We start from the raw sequence: 12404 nt of genomic DNA on the forward strand, positions 1-12404 counted from the left end.
ATGTGCAAGTATACCTACGGACACGGATACCTACTCTCTTACACAAACGTCTTCAACGCCTCTTGAGTCTTTCACGGGAATCAATGCCAAGCCCCGCCAGCTCGCTGCTGGTGATTTATCCCGAGGCGATGTCGCAAGCAACCTGGCTTGCCTGGAAACAAGCATAATGTGCCTCCCCCACCTTGAACTAATAATGCTTTGCAGCGCACTGCCCACGCTGGGTCTGCTACCAGTGGTCAATTGGCTTGCACCATCTCGCCGCAGTGGCCATGTGCTCTCGAAAGATCGTCAAAATGACGGTCTTGTAGCTAAGCTTTCTCACCGAAGAGATGAGCCATGCCTCCCATGCGGAAGGAAATCGGACAACATCAAGAGCATCCCGTCCTTTTGGTCACTCACAAGCCAGTCCCGAGCATGGCACCATCAACTTTTCGGTGCAAGGGACGCGCGAATCGATACATTCCCTTTCGACAATCTCCCGCCGCTGTGTCACACAGCCCGCCGGCCATCTGCAACATGATTGCACACGACGTTGCCCTACAGCCTGTCGTTTGGACCATTATCCAATTCCATCTTCAAATCACATAGGCACGCACGCCATTACCTTCCGCCGGCTTCAAGGCCAGATAGGAGCTCCCCGGTCCAATCACTCGCTCTCAACGAGTACAAGATTACCGAGCAAGATCGTAACGGCATTGCCTAAGCTTGTTGGTGTGGCGCGGTTACTCGCGGCCTGGGATTCCCCAGATGCTCGGGCCAGCAGCGTCATTGGATCGACACCGAAACTCTGTTTAGCGAAGCAGTGACATCTTTGTTCCGCGCGGAATCTGCCCCTAAGGTGCTCTTGGGTGCGTGCCGGCGGCCAGCCAGCCGATTTAGGACCTCTCATGTCCCGCGACGACTTATCAGGCCATCCGAGTAACCTATCTTCGTCGGAACTTGGGCTGTGACTCAACTCTGCACCTGGCTCAGATTTCTTGGCGCTCTGCCATCTGATGTCTTGCAGTCTGGCTGTCACCGCACAAGGCCCGACGTCGGGCATGGACTCCGATCAGCATCCTGCCAACATACTGGTCCTGCATTGCATCAGCAGCAGTGCCAGCACACACAATGGCAACCTTTCAGCTGTCTTTGATGGATGTACCTCTAAAGAGACAAGGTCCGTCGACGTCACGACACTAAACCCGAGCGCCAGACGTTTGCCCCGGCCTGTATCAGCAGTATCCGGGCAGCCAACCATTGTGCTGAATATTTCCCCCGTTCCCCGCAGTCGGTCTTGCCGGCAGCGTGCCTATGGGGAGCAGGACCGGTGCAGGAAGAGCATGCAAGCTTACACACCACGAACCGCACGGAAAGCCAGGCTATATCAGTCTGCTATATGCACAATAGCACCCAAGGCCCAAGGGAGTATTGTTGAGTAAACAGGAGCCCCCGAGAGAAGCACGGGGCCCATCGCCGGCCGCTACAGGAAAGAGATCTTCGAGGTGGCCCTTCTCACATGACGGCAAAGAGGCCGGGCAGCACCGAACGGCAGCTTTGAGACGCCGAGCCACAATTCTCGGGCGCGAGTCCTGGATTCTGTCCCGTTTAGCGATTTGTAACGCAGGACACATGCAGGACTCCTGAGGGAGTCCTACACGTTGCAACACTGTATTTGGCGTTTGGGCGACCACCTTGTCGGCTTGTCCAGCTGCTCTCAAAGTGACGCCTCCAGAGACGGGGCAACGTGTCTGACCCGGCCCCTTGAATTCGATATGCTTTCAAGCAGCTCGGAATACTTCCCCGAACTCCTTGGCATGCAACGATAACCACGGCGGCATGAGGGTTGAGGAACGTCGATCGTCAACCACCAACCAGCCCCCTGCGAAGAGCCAACGTCCTGCTCGAGAAGGAGGAGGAGGTCCACGCACTATCTGCGTTCCTATGACCTCTGCGCGAAATATTTCCATATCCTTGCTGCCTGTCTCGAGAGCTGTGGTGCCGATTCATCCAGGGAAAACGGCGCCAAGAACGTTAGGATCCCCGAATCTGTTACTACTGCCCATCGCCGCCAGCCCTGCCACCAATCCTAGCGTTGGTTTTCATGTGCCCCATCCACGACCTTCGAGAAGACTTCTAGCGTGCCGGTCTCTTCTGCGCCGGACCCTTGCCGGCCAGGGCCCGCCCAAGACATGCAGCAGGCTGTCACTTACTTCCTCCTTCACTGGCCATCCTGCCACCCCTTTATCCCAATTGCTCAGGCTCTCGTACCTGTATCTGCTTGCTGACCCTATGGTGTGTGGCCGTGGCATGCATGACGACTTGTACGGGGAACCTCCGCCTAGCCATCCGGACCATTGGCAAGGCTCACAAGCGTCCAAGGGGGACAACTGCGACTCTGATGAGGGATAAACGAGCATGCAAACACCTGCATGGCGAGGGCGCGCGGCAAGGCGTCCACGGTCCCGCTCCCTGCTCATGCTTGTTGCTTTTTCATGTAGGTTCATCAGGTGCACACCCGTCGGTCTCCAGATTTGGCATCATGTAGTTAGGGTATGGATATAGCAACAAGAAAAAAAAAGGCTCTCGTGAATTTGGGTCATCAGACTCGTCACTGGACGCGTCTCTTCGTCATACAAAGCTATGAACACCTATCGCTCCTCCCCTCATCCCGGCCGAGCTGAACCTCCTGCATCTCCTACACCTTGCGGAGCCCACCTCCAACGTCTGACCGACAGCCCAAAGAGGCAAGCTTCGAGAACATCTTGCCCTCGATCACTACCGATGCGCATTCCGCATGCCCTCGACAACACCGCATCGTTTTGTCGAAGCTTGCACGTCCGCCCCACCACGGCCAACCAGAACATGCTTGTGTCTGTACATAAGCCCGCCCCCAACTGCAATACGCCTTGCGCAGAGAGGGTAAGCTTGCGTGCGTCTTGTCTCAACGTGGGCGTTGCATGCTCCAGGATCATATCGGATTATTCAAATCGTAGCTGTAGCCCCCTTGTCATTTCCCGTGACCAGCCGCGATCCACACTCTGCCTGCGGGCGACGCTGTCAATATGCGGCCCCGAGACTGCTAGCTCTCCGTTCCTTGCTATTATTGTCCATCGATGCCGCCGCCGCCGTTGAGCCCTTTCTCCTGAGCCCGCCCGCCTTCAACCTTCGGACGGTTTGATAGGACCTATCTAGCTCGTTTTCAACCGCGCAACGGATGCGAAGCGCGGCAACGGCAGGCCACACGCTCCGCTCCCCTCTCGATATCCAATAGTCCAGCGTTTCTCTAGTCGGCGTCTCGAGCAGGCGCACAAAGTCGCCAGCGGTCACTTCTGGGACTAACGTCATGGACGCGCCTGGCACTTGTTCGTCGACGAGGAAGCGCCGGATGCCTGCTGGAAGGAGGCGTAACGTGTCCAGCTGGCGCAGCCGGTGCCTGAGCTCTAACCCAACCATACGAGCTAGGAATGCTGTAATGGACGTTGTGCTATTACGCGTCTCCATGAGGGATGGGCCATGCATATCGCTCTGCAAGAACGGAATAAGGTAAGGCCGAGCCTGGCTGACGATGAAGTGGTTTACGTTGAACAGCTCGGCAATTCTCAAAAGGGGTGACTCGCGGTCCGAATAAGATACGTGAGTCCAGTGGTGGAAGTCGATTGTGTTTGCGGGTGCCCATGGTACGATGTTGCCATTGGCATCTTTGCAAAGAACAGTGGTTTCCCGGTGACCATACAATGTTGCAGTGGAAGCATTCGAGGCGACCGCGGCAGTCCAGATAAGCTTGTATATGTCAGTGTGCTGCCGCTTCCTTTTGAAGAACAAAATAAGTACTCACCACGTTGGGTGCTGTCAGGTAGTTGAGCAGCGTTGGTACACCGCCTTGATCGGCGGTTGCAACGGTGATATTCAACACCCTCTTGCTCCGATTATACGCTTCCTCGAAAGTTAGGTCACCCACGTTGGCTCGCACGCAGTCCTCTAACACTTTGACGTCAAGGAAATAGCCTTCTCGAGTGAATCTCTTTAGCCTCCGCAAAAGAGTATTCCATCTCGTTGCGTAGGACTGCTCCTTTTGTGGGCCCTTTTCAGACTTGGATTTCCCAGAAAAAGCAGACAGGTCAATACCCTCTCCCTTGAGGACGTTGGGGAGCTCCTCTTCGGTGTGAATGGCCACCAATGCGGCAATGAGAGCGCCCGTCGCGGTTCCGGTGATGATCCGCGGCAGGAGACCTCGAAGAAATAACGCCTTCACGACACCAAGATGACATACTCCGAATATGGCACCGCCTTGCAGGACGAGCGTACTCCTACCGAAAGCCTGCCTTGTATCATGGATAAAATCCAGCTTCATCTGGTTTGTCAGTCCGACAGGTGCTCCATGAGGATCAGACCCGGGCGTTGTCGGCAAGTGGGTGATATCCTCGACCGCTTCAGCAATCTGCGTTATGTATTCCTCTATTAGATACTTGGTGCCAGCGAAGGACCGGTTGTAAAGCGTCGGGGCAGTGATGTTGCCCAAGTTGCGAATCAGGCCGGAACGAAGGAGGTTGACCAGTTGGTTCAGGTTCCCATCTTCTCTCGCAGTAATGAGGGAGTTGAGGCGCTCGTTGATTAGGCGGTAATCGTAGTACTTGGACGTTGGGTTATTCCTCCTGTTGATGAAGCCTTTTAGCATGTGTTTGTGAGACACTAACACGATTTGGATGGGGGTCTTTTCTCACCACAAGTCCAGTCCAAGCAGGTTATCTAGATGCAGGGCCGCCTCTTCCCAGTCTTCGAAGGCTTCGGCATGGCGAAGTAGTTCGAGCCATAGTTCGATGGGGGTCTTGCGTGTGTACCAATCGCGGAGTTTCTGTTGATGGGCGCATTCGAGGTCAGCCGCAGCACATGCTAATCAAGCTAAGGTATCCGTTGCGAACAAGCTCGTGTCAAACGAGCAGAGCAAATGCAACGGATACCTTGGGGAGAACTACAAGGCCATACGTACCCGTTGCCAGAATTGCGTCACATCTACGGCCACTTGCCAGAGCGCAACGACTACTCCCATGGTTGCGCGACGGCGACTGTGGTGGTGAAGACCATGCAGGATCCCAAGCTGGCGGGGAGTAGCAATGCTGATGAGGATAGTGACGAGTGATATTGGGTGTTCATGGCAATTATGGCATTATGGGCGGGTGGTGTGAGGCGAGCGTCGTGTCTCTGATTAGGATGGTGTTTGCATTCCAGTTCCTAGGGAGAGGGCTGGACGGGCAAGACAGGTTGGGAGGATTGGTTGTAGATCAAGCAGAAGGATAAATATACAGAGATAAAGAGAGAGTGAGAGGAGGACGGTGAGTTTGCGACGTCGAGCCTGGGTGTTGCAGGTGGGCTTTCGCAGATTCTGACAAGATTGATCGAGATCCAAGGGCCGTAGTAGTACCAAGTGGTAGAAGAAGAAGCGCACGTGCGGTCGAACGAACGAGCGGGCGAGCGGATGGTGGACGCTAAGATGGAGAGGGAGAGGGATGCGAGAGTAAGGTAGAATCGTGTCTTCGAACGGTCCGGCGGCTGCGGGAGAGGAGGGACGATGAGTTGACTCGAAGCCCGTGAGTTCGTTCTATACCAAATTGGAGAAGGAAAGGTACTTGTTGACTCGACCCGAACCACCGTGCCGATGACAGCCAGACAGCTGTGAGGTTTCGGTGCGGATAGGTAAGGTAGGTAGGCACGTAGGTCACAGGTGTCTGTGGTTTGGCTCGGCCCACGGCAATAAAAGGGTTACGGACATTACCTCTATTATGTTTTGCGGCCTGCTGCACGGAGGGCAAGGTAGCAGGCAGGGTCCGGATCTGCCGCCGAATTCCCACAGCAGCTTCCATTTGCAATGTTTCTCTTTTGATGCTGCCGGATGATCTGGGGCAGGCTGCAGCAGCTTCCTTCCCCTCATCCCCCCAGGATTATCCCCTCCACAGTGAGTGGTTGCTGTATTTGCCCAGTGTAACTGTGGGATAATGTCATGGTTCATGTTGACCACGAGACCCCAAAGGTACCCCACACACCTGCGCTGCCGCTGCTTCCCGAGCTGCTGTACATAAAGCTGGAGAAGGGGAGGGTGGGCAGGCAAGCTCTGTCAGCTCCTTGGCTAGGTATGTGTGCCGCCCGCCCCAGTACCCCAATGCCTCATCCCTGGCGGAGAGCTTCGACATGTGATAATGGCTTGCAATTTGGCAGTGCAAGGGAGCTGGGCATGCTCCACGGCCCTTCACGTCATTCGCCCGAGGTACATGTAATTCGCGTGAGCACCGAGAGATGTTCACATTTTCGAAAAAAGAAAAAAATCATATCAGAGCAGGTTGCAGGCTGTAGAGTCCGCTAAATCATTGAGCTACAGTAAGTGACGGATGTGCCACTTGCGCAGCTCCCAACAAAGTCAAATTGGCTACCAACGGTCCGGTCTGAGAGCCATGACAAAAGATTTAGCTCAAACGCTGCACGTGTCGTGCCGCTTGTTCGCGCCAGTCTCAGTACGGCCAAAACTCGGAGGACAATTGTCACGAAGCGACTCTCATGTACTGATTAGGTTCATTCGGGATATCGAGACACATTGAAAACGATCATCTTCCGCATGGCAAGTATAAATTTGGATGTAGTAATAGTAGTCGCCGCTCTCGGCGCGCAGCTTGCATAGAGGAAAATGCCGTGGTATAGTACAAACTTTGATCCTCTCCACCGAGCCTGAATCTGCAGTCAAGCATATTTTCTCGTTCTCAACGCCTCACTCCGAATCGTCATCGTCGACAACGTGACGGCGCCTTCCTCTGCCACTTGGCTCCATGTTGTCATCATCATCTCCATCAGCGTCTTCGTCATCCGAAACCCGACGCTTCTTGGATCGTGGTGCCTCGTCAAGGAGCTCCTCATCGTCATCGTCATGTTCAACCTCGCTGACCTCGTCATCACTAGCCACGATGAAGTCGTCCTCCATGTCGTATTCGTCTCCTCTGCGGGCGCCAGAAGGCAGATCATCGTCAGAGTCATACTCGGGACGTCTTCTTTTTTGCTTCGGCGCGCCAGGCATGCCTCTCTTGCGCGAACCACCGCCACGTCGTCCACCCTCAAGGTCGCCGATGGAGAGGCCTCCACTGCGACCGAATCCGCCGCGGGTAGCATCCATACGTGCGGTCTGAGTCTCGCGACGTCTTTGCATCTTCATGCGCTCTTTCTCTGCCTGCTCCGCTTGCCTCTTGCGCAGCTCGGGATCCTGAATGGTGTTGATGATCATGTCCTTCTCCTGAGGCTTTTGCGATATCGACGCCATGCGCTCGGCGAGTGCAGCGAGCGCATCGTCCGCCACTTCCTTTCCGGGCCGTACAATGTATTGATCGGTGACATGCCCAACAAACATGAGGAAGTTGCTGGTCAACTCCGCCGCAGCAGCATAGTAGTGTCCATCCTGAAGCTCAGAGTATGGCTCGTTAGGTCCGGGGGCTAATGCCTTGGTAGAGACTTCAAAATGCTCGTCTCCGACCGTCATAGTCACAGAACCGTCGCTCCATCTGTGAATCATGGTGTTGCTCTGCAGCTTGTTTCCTTGTCGTCGAACGCGGATGTCGGCCTTGGGTACGTCGGCTTTCGCGTTTTCAATATCGTGCTCAGTAGGCTCGAAAGTCTCGGGATCGTAGATCGTGGGAATGATCTTCATGAACTTGGGGACGCGTAGAGACCGTAACTGGTGATTGTCAGGGCACTTCAGGTGCATCGAAATTCCCATGACTTACTCTCTGGTCTTTCGACTTGGGAGTGCGATGACGTTGCATTTCAACGGCCTCGATGACCTTTGTCTCATAATCGGTCGGCAAAGGGGCCTCGTCATCTCTACCGTAGCCATCACCCTCATCACGGTCGGATGCGTCTTCGCGTACGCTACCGGCGCGACTTCTGTCTTCCTGAAGATCGTCTGCTGGCTCGTCGCCGAAGAGGTCCTCCTCCTCCTCATCCTCGGGAAGCTCGTTCAATTCTTCGGAATCCGACATGATGACGATGATTCGTGCGATAGGCGATGCAGCGTGTTCGGTATTGGAAAATTGGCGGTCAACTGAGCATGTATGGTTGACACAGAGGTAGGTGACCTAGCTTCTTTCCTCTTGCGCGCAGAGGAAGAGGCTTGATAGATCCCTGTCCAAATTCTGACCCACCTGGAGGTCAGTTCAAGCCTGAGTGAGGCTGAAGCACCGCCACACGTGCTTGAAGCCACTTTGTACGTGTAAAACTGCCGAGCGGGGACTTCGGCACATGCTCCAGCTACAGTGGATCTTGTTCAGGGGACTCAGTGGAGGTAATTTGTAATATCTCCAACTCGTCTTGTTTCTCCTATTATTGAGGAAATTACAGAGTACAAGTTGTGCGACTGCTTGCTCAGTGCTCACCTCCCCAACCTCTTGTGCGCCACACGAGGCTGAGAAACGTCCCTCCCAACGCCTCTAGCGTGAGCCCAATGGCGATGGAGCAAGACCATTCGGACCCAATTGCTGTGGGGATCGGGCCTGTGCACTCGCTTAATGTGACACTTCAAGTCTAGCGCTTCTTATGCCGCTACTCCTCGTGGATGCAGGAGCGAACGTAGTCTGAAGAAGCTCACCTTCAATCGCCCCTTTTCAGCTTAACCCTCTCTCCTTGCTCGATATCCGATCATTTTCGATTATCAAACGGACTGAACTCGAATCAGCAGAGCTGAAACTCGATAGTCCCAGCCTCTTAAGTCTTCCCAGGAGGTGCGCCGGTCGACCCAACTTTATAACCCCCTCCGATTCCCCCTCACCGCGGTACCTCCTCCTACCATGTCGAACCTCTTTTCAGGAATGTGAGTTGCCTTTCATTGTCCATTCTGTTCCTTTTCCATTTTGCGAATTGCTTCTTCTGCTCCTCCCTTACCCCCACTGTTCTCTGCATGATGGAAAGACCGAGAACCCAGCGGGCGATCTACGGTGGCTGCACAGCAGACAGCTGTGAAGTTTGGTTCCTCGGCTAGTGCCGCGGCAGCCCGTACTTTGGTACATGCAACACGGCCCGGCCATCACCCGCCGAGACATGGGGTGCATTATCACACATGAAGGCATTGCCAAAACATCCGATCTTAAGAGGCGAACCAGCCCTGGGATTCAAGCAGCACAGTTGGGGAACTTCTGATGGCTACTTGTTCTTTTAATGAGGAGGGGCTATCGGATAACCTACCTCGGCTGTGTGTGACATTGCTGCCATGGCCAAATGCCAGGCTTGGGATCATCCATCACGGCAGAAACATGTGAGGCATCAGCGAGGACTGAATGCTCAGGTTACCTTCGGCCTCAGTATCATCCTTTGCCAATTTTTCAGCTCGGCTGCAGAATGCACCTTCAACTTCGAAAGGAAGAGAGAGACAGGTGGCAGCAAGGACCGAACCACACTCGAAACCGCCAACATTGAGACAGCAAACAAAGCACGCATGCAATGGAGACAAAGGAGGCTATAGCCATGAGATCTCGTCGACAACTGGAATGTCATGATTTCTGCCGACTTTGCTGTCGTACCGAAGTCATTTGCTCAACGGTCAAGTGAGCTGAGCTGAGCTGGAAGCCGTTCAACATACGCATGTTTTGTTTGAGGGGGTCCTAAAGGGATCTCGAAAAGGAAGAAAATCGATTGCTTCTTGGACCAGGACGGAAGCCTCGCGTTACTTCATCGCCTCTACGACAAAGAAGTCACTGCAAGATATATCTGGGTCCTTCACTGCTCCACTATCCCCGGATCGTCGTCTTTCTTAGACTGGGTCTCACGCACACGATCTGTCTGACATGGCCATTTCCATCGGCAACGGGCCCTCAAGGGCAGGATATCATTGTTGTCACTCAAGCGGGGCAATATGAGCCTACTTGCCAGGAGCCACGACACTTCAAAAATCAAAAACAAGCCTGAACTCTTTTCCTCCCAAGAAATCTCATCAAACACAAACACTCGCCAAACAACCACACTCCCAAAACATCTTCTCAGAACACCAGCTCTGCCTTGTGGCCTAGTTGGCACAGGTCTCAGACAGACATCCCTTCCATTACCAAAAGAAGCCCTCAGAAGTCCCTGATGCTGTGTCTCACTCAGCAAGAAACAACATGGCTGGTGCAAACCCTTATGGCCTGGTTCCCTCGGGTACCTGGTCTGGTGGTTGGGTTCATCATCCTGCTGGACAGTTTTCTATGCTTTACAGTGCTTCTATCAGTCGTGAGATACCATCGACTAATCAGACTCCGATGAATAGCAACGCCCGCTTCCGGGGCCAAGCCGCCAAACCGCCGGGCTCGAACAAGTCTCCAACGTCCTCAACCGCCGGTCAGCCTACGTCACCGACCGTTTCTCAGGGAAGCCAGTCATCCACCAACTTGGCTCCGAAAGTCCCGCCTCTGCCCAACTCTCCTTCGCTCGCCCACTCCATTGGCATGGACGACCAGGGTGGCTTATCCGACGGCGACGGCCTTCTCGGCTCCTACCATCTGCCACGGCCTATGCCCATCTGGCTGAACTCCAACTATGGCAAGCATATCGTCAAGGGCAACTTTATGACTCTGAGTGCGAGACCCAAGACGGTCGAACAGGGCGAGTGGATCGCGCATCAAGGTGCGTAGTCACTCTTACTCCTACATCTCTGGTTACTGATTCTTCGCAGTGGTTGAGCACTACCGCAACCTGTGGAACTTTGTCCGTGTTCTCCACGAGAAGGAGGAAGATGGCTCGACGATCTGCAACGGCACTACGTGTCCCAGGATGTCCGCCGGAGCGTAAGGTTCGCCGACACTTCTTCCTGTCACAAGCTAATAATTCTCAGGAACCACTCATTCACTTGGCTTAACAGCCGTCGGGAGCCTGTCGAGCTTCCTGCCGCCGAATACATGACTCTTATGCAGAGATGGATCTCAGGCAAGATTGACGACACCAACATCTTCCCGACCGACCCCTCGGGCGTCTCGTATGCGCACAACGCAAACATCACCACCACGCCCCTCTCACAGCTCACAAACCCTGGTGAGCCCGACTGGATCGGCAAGCGATCAGGTTTCCCGCAGAATTTCATTGACGTCTGCCAAACCATCTTCCGCCAGATGTTCCGCGTCTACTCTCACCTCTACTGGGCTCATTTCACCGAGCCTTTCTACCACCTCAACCTCGAGAAGTCCCTCAACAGTTGCTTCAGCCACTTCATCCTGACCGCCACTGCTCTCGACATGCTCAAGCCTCATGAGCTCGAGCCCATGCAGCCGCTAATCGACCTTTGGGCTGCCAACGGCACCTTTCCACCCGAGTCCAAGGCTTACGAGTATGCCAATCTCCGCGCTGGCGAGCGCCTGATGCAACTTGCCGGCGTTTGATAGACTTCTTTCAGAGACGAGCCAGGCACGGCAGCTAGAGGCATCGAACCTCCATAGATGATGGCCGGCTTCATTGTGTCTTTCGGCTATTCCTGAGTTCTGGAAAGCTTGAGTCTTTTGGAACTTTTTGGACTCATCTGGTTAGGGGGTAGCCGACACTCTTACCACCGGAATCTTTGCTCGTCAAGGCTGGAAAAGAAGCAAATGGGGCCTCCAGAGCCAAGCACGACAACAATAAGGAAACGCATTTTTCACACGTACGCACGCATTGCATTTGCAGCAGTCCCGGGGAGAAAAGAGAAAGAAACGGGCTGTATGTTGGAGTTTTCGGATTTGCTATGAGGCCAGGCAAGGTCTTGAGACACCCCATAAGAGAGGCGGCCAAATCGTCTCACAGGGGAGCGGCCATGAGGAGGGAAGAGGAATTATTCGTAGACGACGATTCCATACACAAATCACACTTGACTTGACAGAAGGATGCTTGCCTGCTTTGCTCCATCGAGCCTGACTGACCGAGTGATGATTGGATGGCTAGCTACTTGATCTCGATCGGACCTTCCGTGAATTAACTAGACGTATTCGAAAGCATGACTGCAAACGGCTCATCAACATCACACTGTTGACTCCTTGAGCCTCCATGGAGTAGTGAGTCTGTCTCCATGAGTGTGTGGACCTCTCACATGTAAGTACGTAAACAGCCTTAATGAGAGTCGTCCTAAGTATCATTGAAATCTACTTCACGCCCGACGAAGAGGCTTCTGGCTCGTCCGTCGACATCCACATGGATTTAAAGGATCATACATGAAGAATGTATCAACCAGAGCATGCCTGCTCTTCGCGAAGCGTCTAGTCACTAGACCTAAAGAATTCCTCAATCTGTATAAAATCCCATCCAGAGCAGTCGGGATATTGGTATGTCTAGATCACCTTCAAGCCCCCTCCCCCCATGTTAGGACTCCAAGAGGCGGCTTGCGTAGGTACTACCTCCGAGATCCTTCATGAGTTTCAATTCTTTTCCTTCGTCCCTGCGATGTCCTCTCAAGTAGAAGG

The 12404-nt window shown here is 54.0% G+C and overlaps 3 protein-coding genes across 3 annotated transcripts; 1 reads left to right on the plus strand and 2 right to left on the minus strand.

Annotated features, from left to right (window-relative positions):
• Positions 1–3039: 3039 nt before the first annotated feature.
• CPAR01_03003 (patatin-like phospholipase) lies at positions 3040–5029 on the minus strand (the record flags this gene model as incomplete). Its single annotated transcript, XM_060487290.1, has 4 exons — positions 3040–3762; positions 3818–4634; positions 4704–4834; positions 4970–5029. 4 exons carry the CDS (start codon positions 5027–5029, stop codon positions 3040–3042), a joined length of 1731 nt encoding a protein of 576 aa, XP_060354618.1.
• A 1707-nt stretch (positions 5030–6736) lies between these two features.
• On the minus strand, positions 6737–7994 carry CPAR01_03004 (uncharacterized protein; the record flags this gene model as incomplete). Its single annotated transcript, XM_060487291.1, has 2 exons — positions 6737–7690; positions 7740–7994. 2 exons carry the CDS (start codon positions 7992–7994, stop codon positions 6737–6739), a joined length of 1209 nt encoding a protein of 402 aa, XP_060354619.1.
• A 2109-nt stretch (positions 7995–10103) lies between these two features.
• Positions 10104–11354, plus strand: CPAR01_03005 (Mob1/phocein family protein; the record flags this gene model as incomplete). The annotated part of the gene is made up of 3 exons (XM_060487292.1): positions 10104–10605; positions 10655–10766; positions 10814–11354. 3 exons carry the CDS (start codon positions 10104–10106, stop codon positions 11352–11354), a joined length of 1155 nt encoding a protein of 384 aa, XP_060354620.1.
• Between the last annotated feature and the right edge of the window lie 1050 nt (positions 11355–12404).

The sequence above is a fragment of the Colletotrichum paranaense genome, assembly GCF_030867605.1.
Source record: "Colletotrichum paranaense strain IMI 384185 chromosome Unknown Scaffold_2.1, whole genome shotgun sequence".
Classification (NCBI taxonomy): Eukaryota; Fungi; Ascomycota; class Sordariomycetes; order Glomerellales; family Glomerellaceae; genus Colletotrichum; species Colletotrichum paranaense.